Source organism: Aedes albopictus, chromosome 2 (genome assembly GCF_035046485.1).
Source record: "Aedes albopictus strain Foshan chromosome 2, AalbF5, whole genome shotgun sequence".
NCBI classification, from domain to species: Eukaryota; Metazoa; Arthropoda; class Insecta; order Diptera; family Culicidae; genus Aedes; species Aedes albopictus.
Window position 1 is genome coordinate 269,997,639 of NC_085137.1, and position 22,233 is coordinate 270,019,871.

General features: G+C 38.2%; 1 protein-coding gene across 4 annotated transcripts in view; it reads left to right on the plus strand.

The window, feature by feature from the left end:
• Positions 1–741: 741 nt before the first annotated feature.
• The window catches only part of LOC109406001 (inactivation-no-after-potential D protein), a 1,280,913-nt gene continuing 1,259,421 nt past the window's right edge, over positions 742–22,233 (plus strand). For 2 of the 4 annotated variants that reach the window (XM_062851784.1, XM_062851787.1), the window contains exons 1-2: positions 744–903; positions 1,005–1,660. In XM_062851784.1, coding sequence (XP_062707768.1) covers positions 901–903; positions 1,005–1,660 — 659 coding nt within the window. In that variant the 5' untranslated portion in view covers positions 744–900. Of the gene's footprint in view, positions 904–1,004; positions 1,661–22,233 lie in introns of all 4 variants that reach the window. The other 2 variants (XM_062851786.1, XM_062851788.1) reach the window with 2 other exon arrangements.

Genomic DNA, 22,233 nt, shown 5'->3' on the forward strand with positions numbered 1-22,233 from the left:
GAATAAGTTTTAAAAGCTCAAATTTGGGTAAACTGCATAAAGTTTTAACTCAAAGTTGGGTTGTTTTCTCCCTCGCCCCACCGCAATGTTGTCGAAAACAAAGAGAGAAGCACCGACGCATCCGCTGCTCTTCCGTGGAAGAAGCCAAATTTGGGTTTTCTTGAGTTAACCCAAATTTGCGTCATTTGAGGCCTCCGTTGGGTGAAAATAACTTACCACTGGGTTAATTTTTTTGCCGCTCTCAAACGAGAACTACTCACTCACCACTTTCGCTGTTTAACGCAAATTTGAGTAATTCCACGGAAGACCGGGATTGCGTCAAAACAACTTAAATTTGGGTTGATTTGTAGTTCCGTGTAGGAACCAATTTACACAACTTTTGGAATATGGTGAGATAGGTATAGTATCTACCCTTGTACAACATTTCAAGTCAATTGATTCAAAATTGACTGAGTTATAGTGGAAAACAGACGAATATAGAAGCCACAGCCCAAGTGGCGCGATACCCTACTCATCGAAGCAGAATAGCTGAAGAAAAATAGTCAACAGTTTTGATTGGTTTGCATATGAATATTATCGGCAACCCCTGCATAAATTCTCACAAAAAGTATAGGAGGGCTTGCACTAATGAACTGTCACGCCCTGTTCCCGGAATAAAAAAGGCATTTCGGTGCACCAGTGTGTAACTGTAAATGGTGTATATTGGCGACGTTGGGTACTGTCAAATACGGACACAAACCAGACAGCATAATTATAGCTAAAACCACTTACATTTCATGAGCTGATGTCATGATTGCTTGTTCCCATCATTATCAGATGGAATATTAATGTTCATAAATTTTAGTAATATTTACCGTATGAAATAAATTCATAGATTACTTACTGTATTATAATATCGTCATGGTAAGTTCGTAATGAAATATACGACATGAAAATCCATGTGCTCTTCGAGCAAATTTGCGATATCCTGTTGAATTAATAAAAACATGCTTTAATCATTACAGATACGTTTCACAAGTTATTCGTCAAACGATTCACTCATACATCGAAATTCAAATAATTTTCATGGATATTTGCCACAAAAGAGAATTGTGAAGTACGTTACTTCTAATGAATGTGAAAGTATTCTTGTGCTCAATAATGTTGCTATCCAACCACATTTGCTGAAATATTTGTACACTAAGCTCCGCCTGAATTTATGCAATGAGCGACGCATGTCAAATCAAAGAAGTACAAGCGAAAAGCCAAAATTGAAGAAATTCTGTACAACAACTGCAGTACGAAAAGAATACTATAATGATATTGATGCATGTCTACAGATCCCTAGAGAGTGGGGAAATAATTCTATTTACGAAACAATCAGAGATGGAACATCGTGCTATTCATATTATGTGGATGAAATGGATTCCATTATATCTCCTAAGAGTACAGAAATAACTCATTTGAGTTCTAATCCAGTTGATTTATTGAGTTCAAACGATTCTACTGCGTTCTTAGATGCGATTGAGGGAGATTATGACATGAAAAACATCCACGATAGCGATGACGATACTATGAAATCCATTACGAGAACGAGCACAAGTAAAGCTTCATTAGATGATATCTCAGCATCGCAATTAGAAGTACTTGTGGTAGAAAATTCTGCAACCAACTATTCAAGGTATGAGTAAAACAGTTGAGGGTTAAAATGGGTCAAAAAAGGAAATTTTTTGTAAGATAACAATTGCATTTGAAGCCAGAATATTTTTTTATTTGGTAGGCTCTACTACCTACTCTACTATATTGTAATGACAGTTTTTTTTTTATCTAGTTCGTTTATTAGGGGCTCAATCGCGTATAACGCTTTACGGAGCCGAGGATCTTTCTTTGTACTTAATAGTATACATTATACAGAGTAATAACTTTTTAATGATATCTGTTAGTAATGGGTGGAAGCCAGCGTACTCGTGGCAGCTTGAGGTTAGAAGGTCACATTTTGAGGGATGGACAGGGTAAGGATTGGGCCAAAGGTTTCACTGCTGCTCATCCGGGGGTGAATCGCATCTTGCTAGCGTATTCGGTGCCTTGTGGTGTTGGTACCAACTTGTTGTGGGACTTGGTCTTCCGGATGGCCAGGAGCAGCTTGGTAACACAAAGAGGACAAAACAGAGAAAAAAAACTGGAGAAGAAAACACAAGAAAATTAAACTTTTATACCAGCAGAGCGAAGAAAGTCGAAAATACATCCTATGTATGTGACATCGCGGGTCCCCAACACATCTCTCACAAGAACAAAGGGTTGTCTACCTCGGGCCTCAAGGGTATCCAAAAGTAGCGCTCTGGAGGCGTCATTATCCGGGCATTGCCAAACTACGTGGTCGATGTCATCATAACCGGAACCGCACATAGTACAAACATTGCTCAACGCGAAATTAATCCTGTGTAAAGGCGCGTCTAGCGAGTAATGGTTGGACATAAGTCTTGACATCACGCGAATGAAATTGCGACTTACATCCAGACCATATCACCACACTCGCAAAGAAACATTAGGAATAATGGAATGTAACCACCGTCCCAGCTGGCCATCTCGCCAATCATTTTGCCAACTTTGAAGAGAACTCTGGCAAACAAAATGGAAAAATTCATCATGTGAAATTCTTCTATCATAGATCTCACCTTCCTGTGCGCCCACCTTTGCGAGAGAGTCCGCCTTCTCATTGCCATAAATTGAGCAATGTGAGGGGACCCATACAAAGGTAATCTTGTATGATCTTTCGACCAGTGCACCCATCTGCTCCCTTATTTTTGTAAGAAAGTAAGATGAATGTTTTACAGGTTTCATCGACCGGAGTGCCTCAATCGAACTAAGGCTATCCGAGAAGATGAAGAAATGGTCTACGGGCATGTTTGAAATCATCCCCAAAGCGAAATTGATTGCTGCCAGCTCAGCAACATAAACCGAACAAGGTTCCTGAAGTTTGCGGAAGGCAGTGAAATTTTCATTGAAGACACCGAAACCAGTGGATCCATTTATGCGAGACCCATCAGTGAAGAATCTCTTACAGGAATTGACATTTTGGTACTTTTCGTTAAAAATGCGAGGAATAGATATAGGGTAATTCATGTATTTTGGACAGGCTGAGGACAACTTTGGAAAAATCGTCCCCTAGCTCCCTTAGAAAGCAATTGATTATTTTGCAAAGTTACTAATACGCTTATTAAATGATTGTACTTTGCATTCCTGGTGACAAAACCTTAACGAAAGCATTTTAAGCTAAGAAAATCACAATTTCCAATCGCCTGTTAGAATTGCATTTTGGACACCGAATATATGTTTTGGACACCCTCAGATATATATAATTTGGACAGGGCAATTATCTCAATGTTTAGCCATGAATACTGTTAAATCATGGAAGTAGCATATATTAAGAAATATTTTCTTACGAATAATCATATTTCTCCGCTTAACAGGCATCTGTTTTGATAACTATTACAGTTTTTGTTAAAATCGAGGAAACATCGCCAGACCCACAGAATACGCCTCCAAGTATGCAATCGCACAGCATCTCCATGTCACATCAGGTGACCAAAATATATTAACAGTAGAAACCATGCAATGTATTTTGGACACCTCCTTTTTTAAGCGTTCTAGATGAATGTTAAGAGATTGGCTGCCTAATGCTTCTTTATTGAACATGTTTCATTGCAATAAGGCTTTAAAAATTCTTACAATTATTGATTCAACGATTTTGAGGTGAATATTTTATGTGACTGCGAAGTGTATGTCGTCTTGCATACCTGTACATTTGAAGGGTTTTAGTGAAATAATTTACATTTTCGATAATTTTGAAGTAGATTCTTAATTGTTAAGCGTATTTTCACCGTAAGTCATCAGAATAGGGTCTACTTTATCCAATAATCGATACTAAGAAGTATCTACATATATTAGCTCTCCATAACACGACATACATCGCCGTGCCTGTCCAAATTACATACATGTCCAAATTATATTTTTTACCCTACATCGAAGTTGATCTGGTATTCCATGAATAGCTTGTTTCATGGACAGATCGTATTTAACAGAGGTACTGTCATTAGTGAAGTGTACACGGGGAGGATTATAACTTGGTAGGCTTATGTCAGATGACATGTAGAACAGATAGATTCTCATGAATTTTGATTGAGTGTTCAGACTGAGCATTTCTTCGAAGTTTTCAATGACAAGTGTGTTGCTCACTCCACACTTGATAAGTAACCTTAGCGAGAGCTCCCAGAATCGGTTCTGGAGAGGTTTCACCCCTGCCAGGACCTCAAGGCTCGCATTATGCGTTGAGTGCATACAGCCGAGAGCAATACGCAAACAACGGTATTGAATTCGTTCCAACTTTATTAGGTGGCAGTTTGCTGCTGAGTGGAAGCAGAAAGAGCCATACTCAATAACAGAGAGAATAGTCGTTTTGTAAAGTTTTATGAGGTCTTCCGGGTGAGCACCCCACCATGTTCCGGTAATTGTGCGTAGAAAATTGATCCTTTGTTGACATTTTTGCACCAAATACTTGATTTGGGTACCCCAAGTGCCTTTTGAATCAAACCAGACCCCAAGGTATTTCGAAGTCAAAGACTGGTCGATTTCTATTCCCAAAAGATTGAGTTTCAGTTGGGCTGGGTTCCGCTTTCTAGAAAACACAACCAATTGAGTTTTTTGCGGAGCAAATTCGATCCCTAAATCTCTTGCCCAGATTGACAGATTATTTAGAGAATTTTGCAATGGTCTTTGCAACATTTCTGCATGTGGGCCTTTTAGAGAAACCACAGCATCATCTGCAAGTTGTCTTAGCGTGCATTGTCCTTCCAAGCAACTATCAATGTCTTTCACGTAAAAATTATAAAGCAAGGGACTTAAACATGAGCCTTGGGGTAGGCCCATGTAACTAATTCTGGAAGTTGTCAGTTGTCCGAGATTGAAACTCATATGTTTTTCTGACAACAAATTATACAAGAAATTATTCAAAATTCCTGGAAGTCCACTATTGCGCAGTTTTTCTGACAATATTCCTATGGAAACTGAATCAAAGGCGCCCTTAATATCCAAGAAAACTGAAGCCAGTTGCTCCTTTTCCGCAAAGGCCAGTTGAATATCTGTTGAAAGCAACGCTAGACAATCGTTTGTTCCTTTGCCCTTGCGAAACCCGAACTGTGTATTTGAAAGCAAGTTATTCGATTCGACCCAATGATCGAGTCGTGATAGGATCATTTTTTCCAACAATTTCCTTAAACATGATAACATAGCAATTGGGCGGTATGAATTATGATCAGACGCTGGTTTACCAGGCTTTTGAATAGCTATTACTTTGACCTGTCTCCATTCATGCGGAACGATGTTGTTCTCCATGAATGAGTTGAACAGGTCCAGTAATCGTCTTTTCGCGATATCTGGGAGATTCTTTAGAAGATTGAACTTGATCATATCGCTTCCCGGAGCGGAATTGTTTGATGAAAGAAGAGCCATAGAAAGTTCCAGCATAGTGAAGGGTCTGTCCAGAGAACCGTCTCTTGGGGATGTTTCCCAATAAATCGGTTGTGCTGGGACTGAGTCTGGGCAGACCTTTTTCGCGAAGCGAATATCCAACGGTTGGAGTATTCGTCACTCTCATTAGAAGAAGAGCGGTTTCGCATGTTGCGAGCCACTCTCCAAAGCGTTATCATTGAAGTTTCTCTTGAGAGACCCTCAATGAAGTGTCGCCAAGAACTACGCTTCTTCGCTTTCAGCAGGTTTCTCAGCTGTCTTTCGAGCTTTGCGTACTCTTGATAAAGATCTGAGGTACCGTGCCTACGAAAAGTTTTGAAAGCATCAGATTTTTTAAGATACAACTGGGTGCAATCATCATCCCAGCCTAGTGTGGCTGGTCTTCTTTTGAAGGTTGCACTTGGAACACGTCGTTTTTGTGATTATAATGCACTCTTAAATATCAGTTCAGAACGGAATCGATACTCATTCATAGGTGGGAGGGGATTGAATGATTCGATGCCAAAAGATACCGCTTCTGCATACTTTTGCCAATCGATATTCCTTGTGAGGTCAAAAGGAACCTGAATTGGATGGTCTGACCTTTCACTATTATGCTTTATGGTGGTTATAATGGGTAAGTGATCACTACCATGAGGATCCTCGATTGCCTTCCACAAGCAATCGAATGATAGTGAACTTGACCCCAGTGATAGGTCGAGACGACTTTCTTTGCCGTCAGATGCAATACGTGTCACTTCACCTGTATTTAAAATGTTCAAATTGAAATCGTCGCACAAATCATAGAAAATGGCCGCTCTATTATCGTCATATGGTTCGCCCCACCCTGTACCATGCGCGTTCATATCACCCAGAATTAAAACTGGATGTGATAGTGCAGAAACCGCATTCCAAAGATGACAGCGGTTAATTGAAATTCTTGGAGGAATGTAAACGGAAGCTACGCAAAGTTCTTTACCCTTTACGTTGGTTTGGCAAGCGACGATTTCTACGCCAGGATGAGTCGCGATTGGAATTCTATAAAATGAGTAAGTCTTTTTGATCCCCAAAAGAACTCCCCCATAATGGTCATCTCTATCCTGGCGTATAATGTTAAAATCGTGGAAGTTGAGTTCATCTTCAGAAGAAAGCCATGTTTCACGAAGGGCAAATATATCACAATCAGAGTTGTGAATCAAAAATTTGAACAGGTCTAATTTAGGTTTTAGACTATGACAGTTCCACTGTAGCACAGTGATCATATCTTGTACCTCACTTGATGAATTATCCATCGAAAGATATGATCGCAGCAAGGAGGGGCCATGATTGTGTCAGATTCCGAAGATATTCTTCTACTGTAGGTATAAACATATCAATAATGCATCTAAATGTTTCTGGAAGGCTGAGGGCATTATATAAGCGATCCACGAGAACCCTAAAAGTAAACAGTCCTCGCTTGGGTCTAGGAGGCTTGCTTGAACTGCGAGGAACTTTGGTAGCTTTTTTCTTGCTACCTTGTCGATTATTTCTCTTTGAAGTGTATTTAACAGGCGGAAACGGGGGTGACAGGTTCTTGCTACAACATGGATCTGAAGCTAGAGGAACCTGATTCTTCGGAGTTTTTAAGTTTACCCCGTCTCCTTTAACATTAGGCAAACTTTTGAGGGAAGACTTTAAAAAGACCTTTCGGCGCAATCCCGGGGAAGATGATGACTTCCTTTTTCCCCGAGCAGAAGGGAATACCTAATTAATAACATATCAATATCAACCTTTGCTCTAATACCAAAAACTGTTATTGTGATGCTATCATACAAAATGTAAGGAGAACATCACAATAACAATTTGAGGTATCAGAGCAAAGGTTGGTATTGATATGTTATTCGTTGATTTAGCAGTAATAATAGGTGAACAACAAGCGCTGATATTAAAACACAGTATGCTGTTTAGTGGACAAGACGCAAATGTTTTAAGGAAATTGAAAAGTCGATAAATTAATTCAGTATTTTCCGAGAAATACACAATAAAATTTTGGGAATTTTGAAGTCAATTTTTTTTTACTAAATAACAAAACTATAAAATTAGTTCTCTGCACATAAACAATTAATGTATCTACATATTTATAATAATAAATGTTAATTAATAATTAAAGACGAATAACCAACATTCCTGGAAACATATTAAAAGATTTAAAGTTACTACGAAATCGAAGAAAATTATTGAAAAATAGTTTTTAAATACTCCTAAACGAGTATCAGTTTCTATTTTTGAAGGAAACCTTTGATTTTTTTTTCAGAAGCGTTTTTGAAAATATTTTAAGTAATTTCTGTGAAGCCTGCTGAAAAATCACAGCAAGCTATACTAAAACAGATTGAAAAAAAATCCAAATAAATAAAATGTTTACGTTTTTTTTATGTTTCGTCTTTGATTTATTGTATGAAGATGAATATTGTTCCATTTCAAATCTGTGTTTAATATTTGGAAATTTAATATGAAAATTTAGCGTGCTCGTGCTAAATTTGCCCCACCTACCCCTAGTATTGTGGATTTACCGGCTATTTGTATTCTACCGGTTACTTGGGTAGCCGTTACAAAGTAGCCGTTTTCATATAAAAATCAACTTGATTGTCAAAAAATGAATGTCGCTGAGTAGCTAGTGGCAAGGAGAAACAGCGCATACAATAAAAATGTTTAAAATAATTTTTAAGTTACTCTTTTTACACAACGGCTACTTTTGAGGCCATACTAAAGCGACCGGTAGAATACGAGTAGCCGGTAAATCCACAATACTCTGGATTGTGGATCTAATCCGCTACTCAGCTCACAATGTCCAACATACAGATTAAGAAAAAATAATTTCTCGTGTCAAAAATTCCTATGTCTAATTACGCGAACAATGTTGTGTTGTCGTCGCAGTTGAAAACCGAAGTTTTCCCACATGCGACAATCATCTTTTCTCCAAATCTTTACGGGAAACCTAACGTCGGACATAGTACGCTGGACAGCGGACCTGGTCTCTATTCAACGCCCTATTGCCAACGCGCGGTTTAGAAGAATAGATTTTCGCGTGTCAAAAACTCCGATTTTCAACTTACGAACAATACATTTGGAAGATGATTCCTGTCACATGAGTTCCAACTAAAATCATCCAACCCACCTCAAACTCACCGGTCGATTCCGATATATTCTTGGACCACGGCACACAGTGTGCCGCACACTGCAGTTCTGCTCCAGCACATCCAGATTTTCTTCCAAATCTTGGAAAACCGCTTCGCCGCCCCACACGGACTAGTGAATCCTCCAGCCGGATGTTTTCACATTACAGCATTCAATAATTTCAATGTTTTCATTGCTCTCCACACTGAACTTCTCGCGAAACATTAAAAATTGGCCTCTCCCCAACACGTACACATTGAAACCACTTTCCCGCAGGCGGTTATCACTGCGATCGGTAAATAAATACAGGCGAGCGGTTAGGATTTCTTTGATATCGCGTGGTGAGGACAGCAACGGACCCGCATCGATTTTCATTCAAGAAACGTCAAAATCCAAACCCGCTGGCTTGAATAATAATAAAAACAGTCAACACCGCTTTTTTAACTTTTCCAATGTTTTACGTTTTGGGACAGGCCCATTTCTAATGTTACGCGAGAATTATACGTCAGTGTGCAGTGCAGATCGGTGAGAAGCGCGTGCAGTGGCAAATGAAAACATTGAGATTTGTATTGTCGCTGCAGCACTAACCTGCAATTCGCTGGACAGTCCAGCGACGCGACAATTTCCAGCGACGTCAATTGAACTGTCATTGCAGTCCTGACGTTTTGCCACCAACCATCATTGTTTACCTCCAGTTGGAGCTGGCTACCGTTCTACCATTTCAATCTGAAACGATTTTTCCTTTTTTAGATAAGTTGGTTCACATTCCTTTAATGCATCTTAATAACATTTGAATTTAATAAAGCCATCAAAACGACATATACAATTCAGCATCAATCCACCGTGGCATCGAAGGCGGACAAACGGACATCCCTCCCAACAGTCATAATCCTCCGATCGTCACCGTCTCGATTGCGCAAAAATGTGTTTAATTTCGTGCAAAGCCATCCGGAATTGACCGGCAAAAGGGCGTTGTGGGGCAAAGAGTTTATCAGGAATGTTGATTATGGGAAAAAATCGAGATCAGCTCCTTAAAACGATCTTTTCCATGACCAAATACAATAAGCACCACATCGGGTCGTCGGGGGTGGGAAATTCGTCGTAGAAGTAAATAACAATCATGGTGTGTTAGCCGGTAATGTTGTCTTGGTCCATGTCGAAGATACTTCAAACTTTTAATAAAATTTCGCATTAGTTATTCTATAATGCAATTTTGTCATTTATCACCTTAAATAATGGATTTTTGATAGTTGAGCTTCAACTTATACCAAAATATTCATTTATTTGTTTCATTTTTTTTGAGAATTTTTGTCACTTTGTGAATCAAGACTACACTGGATGAATGTATCACGAACTTCGCTGGTGATTTGTGAGCAGTCCAGCGACACGTCGCTTCCAATTTTTTTCTGCAGGCACAATATTGTTGTGTTGTTCGGTGGGTGATTCCCATCGGAGCAGTGTCCAGGAACAAAAGTGGAAAACATCCGGGCGAACAGGCGGACGAAGGACCACCAGGTATCCGTGGAGGACGGCGAGACGGGTTACCAGAGACTGGAAGTGGAGCCGTTCCAGTTGCAAATCAAATGCTGGAAATTTGCCGGGCGCGACCAATATTTACGATCGGTAAGTTGGAGATGGTAGTTTTTGCGAAACGGAACCTTCCGGAACTAACGTCGGTCACAGTGCGTTGGGTAGTGAGTGGTTCGCGCGTGGAAAATCTCTGATTTTCAACAGCTGAATTTATGTTTTCATTTGTTTTCCCTCCATAATTTCATGGTAGTGGTAATATCGTCACAAGAGGGGTGGACGAGAGTCTGTCTAGTTAGAGACTGGCGGACTCTCACTTTCGACCGGAGCCAAACGAGCATGACGTCATAGTGTCCTCACCGATAAATGCTACACCGGGACGTCATGCTCGATTGGCTCCGGTCGAAAGTGACAGTCCGCCAGACTCTAACTAGACAGACTCTAGGGTGGACGGTGGCTGTGTTTTTTTTTTATTTAACGATTTACCTAAACCTAGGTAATTTTTTTAATTTGTAATTTGAGCTAACGAGAGCTAATTCTACACGAAAAAAAAAACCATTATAGGGTTTGGGTACTAGTAATGGAATCCCTAAGCTACCGAAGCCAATTCAGCAACTTTGGGTTTGTTCAAATAAACGCTAATGGGGGAGGAAGGGAGTCTAGCGCTGTGTTATGCTTCATACAAATTTTGAAAATTTCTCATGCAAAATTTGTTGCGTTGTAGGGGGGGAGGGGGGGTCTGGAGGAGTTACGTAATATTTGTATGAACCATTTTTAGCAGTGTTTTCTTGATGGATTGTCGGGATTGTCTAAAAGTGAAAGAACGTAAAATATACAACGTGTTGCATTAGCGTTGCCTATAATGTACCCCTCCCCTTTCGCGGGGTCCATTATAGGATTCGTCACAAATACAACGGTTTTTTTGCACGGGTCTGGTTTTTGTTATAACTCAGTCAATTTCGATCCGATTTTGTACACATGTAGGCACGATGAGTACTATCTGTGTACAAAAAATCAAGTTAATTGGTTGAAAATTGACTAAGTTATAGCAAAAAAAACGACCCGTGCAAAAAAATCGAGTGTATTTTGTTGCTTATTCGAGAGTTCGAAGGTACGCTGCTGCCACCTGGAAAAAGTTCACTGTATGCGTGAAGGACTGATTTTTTTAGCATGGGGAAGCATAGGAAGTCAGTTTTCAAATGCTTCTAAAAAATTCAAAACAATATAAAATTAAAAGAGGGTTGGTGTACGTGATGAAAAATTCAATTAGCAAACTTTTTAGCATATAATTTTGATTAAAAATTTGTTTCCCAGATTAGGTTCTTGTGTAGAAAACGACTATTCTTAACCCGTACATCAATCCGTTTTTAATTAAATAAAGTCTTGAATTTTTAGAAGCATTTTAAAATTGACTTCCTATGCTTCCCCATGTTAAAAAATCGACACTTCACGCACATGATCAACTGTAGTAGTTTACTTCGTAGTCCCCAATAGTGGACCCTCCTAAATGTGCCTTTTGGGTATTCAAATTTATTAAATAGTTAGAATAACCAATTTTTGTGCCCACTGTGCAAACCGTTTGCTAGTGTGATATCTTGCAACATTACAAGTTATCCCCATGATGGTTGTAAACTGATTGTCTTTATTTCGGGTTTTCAAACTACAGCTAACTTAAGTCTAATGCACATTTCTTTATCTTTTTTTTATTGTTATTCTAAATGGGAGGTGCTTGGAGTTGCGCTTAGATCAATACGGTTCAATAAGGGAATCCAGAGAGAGAGAGAGTGAGAGATTGAGAAATTAAAGAGAGTGAGAGTAAGGCGCCTCTGCTTGTGTTGCTATGCTCTTGGTGACAGACCGGTAAATTAGTGCACATGCCAGAAATATAGATTGAGTTCAAGTGCCTCAATGTTTCGCGGTAAAGAAGGAATCAAATTACGGTCGTTTACCGTCTGTGTCGGGAATTGTATAATAAGTGTTTCTTGAGGTGACAACGACATGGGTCGTCGTTCTGGGTTATTTGAGAATAAGCATAAGCAATAATTAATATTGAAGTGCTGCTTGCCATCTTGTAACCAAGTGGCAAATAGCTGAGTTTAGGAAGACGGTTGGTTTTTGTCAATTGTGTTTCTGGACTGTGGGAAAGTTTAAGTTCTAGAACATGTGGTTGAGAAGACTAGGAAATAACTGATGAGTATGCTACACCTTCCCCCTTTTGGAGAATGGCGTAATGAAATAGAGTCATTCGTTAAAAACAATCTCCAAGTACCTCGTGTATTACAATGTTTTGGTTATTAATATATTTTGGTTATATAATCTAATAAGGTTTATGTTTGATCATATGTGCTTATGGTTTTATAATTCTGTTTTTATGAACGATTGATTCTTTTTGGGTTTTGTTGTGTTTTATTGTACAATTTGCATCGTTTGTTTTGACAATTGTAAATGGACCTATATAAAAAGGATCTAGTTTTTTGCGATTTTCGTTGGATAAATATACTAAATCTCCTGATTTTAACTCAATTTTGTTCGTGTTTCTATTACATACTTCTTGACGTTTTTCTTTTTGTCGCATTAGGTTATTTCTAGCAGTGGAATTCGTTGTTTGTAATTTGAAACGTAGTTCTTGGTAATATTGATCGATATTATAAATTGGTTGTATTGTCGAAACGTTATCCTGTAAATCATGTGGTAGTGTTGCCTTTCGGCCAAAAACGAGTTCATAGGGTGTATAACCAGTTTCAGTGTTAGGAGAGGTGTTGTATGAAAACGCATAAAATTTTATCCAATCATCCCAGTCTGAATGATGAGCATTGGTAAAGGATCTCAGATATTCATTCAAACATCTGTGATTCCTCTCCAAGGCTCCAATCGTCTGCGGATGATAGGCGGTAGACATTATTTGTTTGATTTCTAATAACTTGCATATTTGCTCAAAGACTTCGTTGTTGAATTCCGTTCCTTGATCAGATTGTAGGTTTAAAAAATTTCCGTAAACTAAAATGAAGTTTTCCACTAAAGCTTTTGCCATTATAGTGGCTTCCTTTGTTGGAACTGGCACCAATACAACATATTTCGAAAGATTACATTGTATGCTTAGAATATATCTATTACCATTTGCGGTTCTACTAAACGGTCCCACAGTGTCAACTGATATAACCTCGAATGGTTTATATGCCGTTGATGTAATAACTATGGGTTCCTTGGTGTGTCGATAAACTTTATTAATTTTGCATTTCTCGCAATTTTTAATAAAATTCCTAATATCTGATTTCATATTATTCCATGTAAATTTTTCTCTTAATTTTAAATATAGTTTATGTTGGCCGATATGACCTCCCGTAGGTGTCATGTGGTTATTAACTAAAATTTCATTGATTTTATTAACATTCTGTATAAATGTTGGTGGATTATACAGTACCAGCTGGTAATTGGAAATGGCTCTATTTGCGATTTCCTTAACAGTTTCGCTAGCGAATGATTTGAATAGCTCATCTTGCAAAGAGATGGCGGCCATGGTTCTTTTATAATGATTTAGTAATTTTCCCAGTTCTAAAAGTGCAAGCTCTAATGCTTGACTTCCATTTGTGTTTTCGTCAGATAGTTGAATTGTAATTGTTTGAAGCATCTTATTGTAGTTATTATTAAATAATTTAATTTTCAGTTGGTTGTGGTGCACTTCACATCCAACTTTCAGATATTTTCTAACTTCCGATGGATTCTCAGTTTGCCAAGCCGTGAGGTGATCAGTCTCACTGTCTGCTAACTGCGAATCATCGAATTTAGTTGTATCGTTTAATTTTTTTCTAGTCATTGCTCTAGTGTTAACCACTAGAACAGATAAAGATTTAAGGTCATCCGAGTTCAATGGGATACGCGACAATGCATCTGCGCAAACATTAGATTTTCCAGCAAGAAATTCAATGTTAAAATTATATTCTTCCAAATCAAGCCTTATCAACGTTAATTTCGATGTTGGCTTTTTCATGTTAAATAAATATACTAATGGTCTATGATCCGTTTTAATTGTGAATCTTCGACCATATAAATACGATTTAAAATAATTAACAGCCCAATGAATTGCTGCTAATTCTTTTTCAATGATAGGCTTATTACGTTCGCCTTGCGTAAAGCTTCTACTCGCAAAAGCTATTGGGAAATCTCCTTCAGTATAACGCTGAGAAAGAACTGCTCCACATGCATAGTTTGATGCATCTGTGGTTAAAATAAATTCTCGTGAAAAATCAGGATATCTCAGAATATATGGTTCCATCAAGGCTTGTTTTAATTGTTGAAAACTTTGTTCCTGATCATCTGTCCATTGAAACTGCACTCCTTTTTTAAGCAATGCATTTAATGGTCGTGCGATATCCGCAAAATTTGGTACGAATTTTCGGTAGTAGTTGCAAAATGCAACAAATCTACGTACTTCGTCAACATTGTTAGGTTTGGGATAGTTTTTCAAGGCTTCAAACTTAGAATCGTCTGGAAGGATGCCTCTATCCGTGACCTTGTGACCAAGAAATGTCACTTCATTTAAGAAAAATTTGCATTTTGCAGGATTTAATTTGAGGTTATAATGCCTCAAACGCTCGAACACCTTAGTTAAATTTTGAAAATGATGATTTTCCGAACAGCCGATGACGATTATGTCATCGATATAAATGAATGCACATTCAGGATTTAATCCTGCCATAGCAATAGTCATCATTCGCTGAAAACTATTGGGTGATATGTTTAAACCGAAGGGCAATCTTTTAAAATGAAAATGACCATTAGGGGCTGAAAAGGCTGTGTACTTTCTAGACTCCTGGTCTAATGGTATCTGGTGAAAACCAGACATTAGATCAAGCGTACTGAAGTACTTTGCTCTCCCTAATTGATCTAAAATTATGTCAATACGTGGCAAAGGAAATTTGTCTGCCAAAACTTTTTTATTTAATTGTCGGAAGTCGACAACTAATCTCCATTTTTTTGAATTATTGCCAGCTTTCTTTGGTACCAAGAGAATTGGAGAATTGTACGAAGAAACTGATGGTTCGATTATATCATCGTCCAAAAGTTTTTGAATTTGTTTTGCCATTTCATCTCCTTGCGAGTGAATGGTTTTATAATTTGGAATATAGACTGGTACCTGGTCATTTAAAAGAATATTTTGAGAATAAAAATTATTGTGAGATAACTTTTCGTTCTCTAAACTGAAAATATCAGAATATTTTTCAATCAACTTTTTTAACGAGGAGTGAACATATGAAGGAATTTCATTAAAATTGATTTTCGAAAGGATATTTTGAATTCTTTCCTTTTTCGAAGTTAAACTTTTTGATGGTTGATTGATCTTAATATAATCATTTAGCGGTTCACATTTAGGGATAAAGTTTGAAATAGTGGCATGTGATTGCGTTGTGTTAACGAATTTTATATATGGTGAATCTGATGAGACAATAGTGTTACCACAAAAAACACCTGGAAGTATTTCTTGTGAGAGCACGATTGAATCTTCCTTTACAAAAAAGTTCGGTAACTTTCGAATTACTTCGCATCTTGGTGGCAAAATAATACTTTCATTAAAATTATCTTCAATAGGAATACTAATAGAATGATTTTGAAAATTAAAATTCAGAAGCCAATTATCATAATCGATGGTGCACCTGAACTTGACTAAGAAATCACGTCCAAGGATACCATCTGTAGGAATAGGAAAATTTTCACTGACTAACTGAAAAGAATGATCTAACTTAAGATTATTATCGAATGTTATATAAGTTCGAGCTTCGGCTATCGTTTCCGTTACTCCATCCGTTACGCCTGTAATTCTAAGTTTTTTGTTTAAATCTACTATTTGCATTGGAGGAACTTTTGTAACCTTAAACAAGGATACATCAGCTCCACTATCTACAATGAATGTACACTTGCAGTTCGTCATTTCAACGTGTAACGTTACAAAGTTAACTGCATTCAAATTTATCGCGTGAATTGTTGTTGGGGTGTACCCTGATTCGCACGGCATAAAAAATTCATGCCTGGTTGCGGCGTTGTAATCGGAACCGTATTTTGTTGCACATTTTGAACTGGTGCATACGGTACATATTGTACTGTGGGCTGAACTTGTTCAATGTTGGTCGAAAAAATTTGACGATGACGATTGCTTCCTCGACCACCTCTATTAAAACCACCATTATGATGGTTCCAGCGGTTCTGAAATCGTCCTTGGTAGTGACCTTGATATCTGGTGTTGAAATTATTTTGATAATTTCTATCCCGTGAAGAATTTGAATTGCCACCCCTATTAGGTATTCTTCGTCCACGTATACCTCTGGCGGAATTATTTTGCCTAGTGCCGTAAGCCATAATTTGACTTACATTTTGATTTCCTGTTTGTGCAAGCCCAGTGTTCTCTTGCACTTTTTGGACTGCTTCTCTAATATTAGAGAAGTTTCCAGCCCTTAGTATGATTTTAGTTTCGAAGCTGGTGGTGCCATTAATTAAGGCATCAACACCGGCTTTTGTTGCCATGTTTTTCGCTACCGCATCCGGTATACCCTGTCCAACGTAGACGTTTTTTAATTTATTTGTGAGATTGTCAACCTCGTCGCAAAGGCTGTTCACATCGCCCTTTTGTTTCGAGGCCTTTAACTTGGCAATTATGCTTTCGGGAGCGATTTGTTCCGCACATCTCGCTTTCACATCATTCACAAGTTCATCAATCGAGTTTAAATTTTGGGCTAAGCCAATTCTGGCTTTTCCCGTCAGTCGTGCTTTCAGAAACTTTACGGCTGTTGCGACATCATCTGCCTGTACGTAGTCTTTGAGTAAATTTGCTGAATCCACATACGAATCTAAATCCTCTGGCTTTCCATCGTACACCTGCACGATAGAGGTAGCTGTTTTGATATCGAACGGCATTGTGGCAACTTCACGATTTATAAACTTCTTTAAGGAATTATTGAAAATTAATGCGTATACCACCGATTTGCAGGATAATCTTTTTCTGTAAAATTTTAGTTTCGTTTGCAATAATATACACGTCTCGTCGAATTCCAGGCGAGCTGCTTTTATTAAAAAACCGAAATGTGCTTTGTCGATGTATTCTTCTTCAGCTAAGAGTGTATTTGTTATTGTGTTGTAAAGTGATTTAACGGTACGTAATTTTTCATCGAGTGTATATTTTAGATACCTTCTGTGCGGAGCTTTTTTTAAATTTACCTTAATTTTATGAATTTTTCCTATTAGAATTTCTATGTCAGCTCCCGCATCAGTCATTGAATTAATTATTTCTAATACTAATTTTTACTAACTACTTACATTATTCCGCTTGTATCTGCCAACACCGTCTGCGTATTCACGGGCGTTTCATCAAGCAGTTGTCCTTTTGATGCTGCTCGAGAGTCGAGGTACCCTTCACGTCGTCTTGTTGCTCCGCTTCAATAAATCCCGCCTGCCGACTCCTGTCGACAGTGGTCTCGCCTGCAGTTGAATATTGAATTTTCTTGTTTTTTTTTTTCACTTAAATCCGCTTCACACACGTTTTGCATTTCTTCTTTTTCTTCCTCGTTTTGGTCTTAGTTCTTAGTTCAAACACTTGGTTCTCAGTTCAAATTTGAGTTCTTAGTTCAAACACTTCTTCTTAGTTGAAGCACTAAACTTGTTGCAAATTGGCGACAGACTTCGCTGCCTTTATAGCCTGCCTCTTTGCATGCACTTTGTATAATTGGTAAAGTGTGATCGCTAATTGGATACACACTATCACTAATAGAATTGTGATTTTAAGATCATGCTGTGCATGATATTCTTCATGTACCTCAAGTTGATTCATAATTTGGACCTGTGGGTCCCCTGAATTTTGCGAGGTTTTTGATTTATTATTGCCCATATTGACGACACAATTCACTAACTTCACTGATCGATCACTTAGTTCCTGGAGGGCTTACTTAGGCTCGTGTCACTTTTGATCGCCATGTGATATCTTGCAACATTACAAGTTATCCCCATGATGGTTGTAAACTGATTGTCTTTATTTCGGGTTTTCAAACTACAGCTAACTTAAGTCTAATGCACATTTCTTTATCTTTTTTTTATTGTTATTCTAAATGGGAGGTGCTTGGAGTTGCGCTTAGATCAATACGGTTCAATAAGGGAATCCAGAGAGAGAGAGAGTGAGAGATTGAGAAATTAAAGAGAGTGAGAGTAAGGCGCCTCTGCTTGTGTTGCTATGCTCTTGGTGACAGACCGGTAAATTAGTGCACATGCCAGAAATATAGATTGAGTTCAAGTGCCTCAATGTTTCGCGGTAAAGAAGGAATCAAATTACGGTCGTTTACCGTCTGTGTCGGGAATTGTATAATAAGTGTTTCTTGAGGTGACAACGACATGGGTCGTCGTTCTGGGTTATTTGAGAATAAGCATAAGCAATAATTAATATTGAAGTGCTGCTTGCCATCTTGTAACCAAGTGGCAAATAGCTGAGTTTAGGAAGACGGTTGGTTTTTGTCAATTGTGTTTCTGGACTGTGGGAAAGTTTAAGTTCTAGAACATGTGGTTGAGAAGACTAGGAAATAACTGATGAGTATGCTACACTAGGAACTGCTATGTAGGAATGTAATTGAGATTTCCTCGGTGGCAGTTGCCTGGCATCAGTTGATTTGGTTTTTCTTTAAGGGGTCTATTATAGGCGCCGGCTTCTTATTTATTTGCATATTTATTTTATTTTTTTCATTTTAATGATTTAAATTATACAATGCATGAAAAGTATGCATAACGTTCATTTACATGTGCATGCATGATACTTATTGATTTTCACGAATACAGAGGACCTAATGTTACTCATGGGACTTATTAAAATATTTTACTTGATCTTCCAACTGCCATTGTTTCTCATCCAAGCTTTTTATTTGATTTTTCGCGAATGCTAAAAACTTCTAAGGGAAAAGATGTTTTACCATTATGTGCCTAGTTCTGTGCAACATTGTTGTTCTTCTGTTAATTAAGAGTCATGAAGGACCGACCATCAGATTTTATATTTTAGGTAAGTAAAGGTGGATGTTTCTCACTTGCATAGAAATTGAGCGTTTTTATTTCCTGATCCAATTTCAGCATCGACGCCACCATACAAAATGATTAATCCAGTTCCCGCTTCTGAATCGATCCGAATAATTGGGACTCATCAATGTGCATCGGTGAAGGAAACATGGAAGAGCCGAGAGATGAACGTTTAATACATCTACATGAGATTTGAAAGTCAATCTTTTGGGTTCTGCTTGTCAAACGTTTTTATACTTAAGTATTGATTTGTTTGTATGTTATAAATAAAGCTTAATTTTATATCTCATTAGGCCAAACTTCCTAGGGGCCCATATAGCCGAGGCGGTAAACGCACGGGTATTCAGCATGACCATGCTGAGGGTGACGGGTTCGATTCCCGGTCGGTCCAGGATCTTTTCGTAGAGGAAATTTCCTTGACTTCCTTGGGCATAGAGTATCTTCGTGCCTGCCACACGATATACACATGCAAAATGGTCATTGGCAGAGGAAGCTCTCAGTTAATAACTGTGGAAGTGCTCATAGAACACTAAGCTGAGAAGCAGGCTTTGTCCCAGTGAGGACGTTACGCCAAGAAGAAGAAGAAGAAGAAGAAGGCCAAACTTCATATTTCTTGCGATAATTGAAAACTTCAGACAAAAACAAAATCAAATATGCATTCTACAACAAGCATATCCAGTATATGCATTCCAATGTAAAAACACATTTTATGCGTCGCTAAATGAACTCATAACACAGCGCAACATTTTTTTGTCTCTAGCGCAAACTTATGTGTCTCCGAAGGTTTTTGGGCCGCTGAATCCGAATCCGAGTTCAGATTTGCTCTAACACGTCACAATTTTGAGCTATACCTCAATTTATAGGCCAAAATATGCGATTTTGAGCTTTTTTCACTGCATGCCATTAAGCATGGAAATATTTTTTTTGGGCAATCAAAAGGTTAATTGGTCAATTAACATCTAAATTAACGACTCATGCAAAATATTTCGTTTGACCTAATCAAATTTGATAGATTTAAGCATTTTTTGTTAGTATGAAAACTTGCATACAACTTTTGGAGGGTGACTTGTATGGGACATATCGTACCTAACATAAATCGCTTAAAACTATCAAAATCGATTTGGTAAAACGAAATATTTTGCATGAGTCGTTAATTTAGATGTTAATTGACCAATTAACCTTTTGATTGCTTAAAAAAAATATTTCCATGCTTAATGGCTTGCAGTCAAAAAAGCCTAAAATCGCATATTTTGCCCCATAAATTGAGGTATAGCTCAAAATTGTGACGTGTTGGAGCAAATCTGAGCCCGGATTCAGATTCAGCGGCCCAAAATCTGTCAGAGACACATAAGTTTGCTCTTGAGACAGACCAAAAGTTATTTTTTGTTACGCTGTGTAATAAGCATTTCAATGAGTGGGCAGATCGAATTTGGTTTAAGTATAGATGTTAAGCATCGAACTTCGTGTACACTTGATGGTTCTGTAATAACGCCCAACAAACATTTTTGCTGTACAAGAGTGGAACAAACTGTTCTTAAGTAAACTTCAGCTTAAGAAACTGTTGTTCAGCTAGTTCTGTTTCTTGGGCGGTCACTACACTACAACTCATACGATTAAAGTGGCTTGCCATGTAAACGGTAGAGAGGGTATTAAAAAGTATCAATTTAAGGGCTACCCAAACCGACGCGACTGTCGCTGACGACAGCGATTTTTCAGGTGAGTCAACATTGGCGCCGTGAACTGCATCTTCATAAGCGCATATTGGAAAAACCGAACAACGCTTTGCGCTGTAATTTTGAACGATTGATTATTCACTGGTGATGATTATTCGATAAAATTTTCAGCGCGATTCGATGATTGATTTTTTTTCACTTGTGCCATTGGAAATGCACAGTTCGGTCTCAATGAACCATCGCTGTTGCAATCAAAAATCGCGTTGGTATGGGGGAGCCTTCAAGCGTTAAGGAGTGTTGCGGCATTAGGATACGCTAAAGTCGTAAATTCTTCCCTCCGTAACGCTTTTTGTGTGACCATTTGACGCTAAAAATGCATTAAGGGCTTGTGCATTTTGACCCATGTGGGCGTCATCGTGTTGTCTATATCAGTTTATGCGATTAAATTCTATACACAGGTATTTGAGGGAGTTTTGGTCAGTCTGTTTTCTCTGTCAAAGCTTGATTTCCGCCTAAAATGTCCCATTTTGAGTGGGATGGACTTACTTTTGTGCACTTTTGTTTTCCCGCCTTTTTTTTCATCTTAAGGGGCTGTTCATTAATTACGTAAGGGATTATGAGGGGAGGAGGGGTTTGAAAAATCTTACATGCCATACAAAAATATTTGGGTTTTCATACAAAAAATCTTACAAGGGGGGGAGGGGGTGTCGAAAAATCGTGAAAATCCCCTTACGTAATAAATGGACAGCCCCTAATGAGATTTAACTCGAAACTAGGTTACCTCGGAATTTATCACTTCCCTTTCGAAGAAAGAACCCACATTTTATGAGTATGTCGGTAGTGGGTTTCGATCCCAGGTCCTTGGCATGATAATCTTGTGTTATAACCAGTGGTGTCATCGTGGTTACTCCAAGTTACTCACTGAGTAACCAGCTCTTCAGTTCAAAAAAAAAAATTTTTTTTTCAGGATGCAAAATATAATAAAATACTAATTCTGGTTATTTTGGGTGCACACTGTTAACGCCCTGACCACATCAGTTTTAGTGAATATGGATTTTTAAACAATTCGACATTCTGAACCGCCCCCTCGGGCAGTGGTGTCATCGTGGTTACTCCAAGTTACTCACTGAGTAACCAGCTCTTCAGTTCAAAAAAAAAAAAAAAATTTTTTTCAGGATGCAAAATATAATAAAATACTAATTCTGGTTATTTTGGGTGCACACTGTTAACGCCCTGACCACATCAGTTTTAGTGAATATGGATTTTTAAACAATTCGACATTCTGAACCGCCCCCTCAGGAAGCGAAATATTATAAAATGCCAATTTTGGTTATTTTGGGTGCACACTGTTAACGCC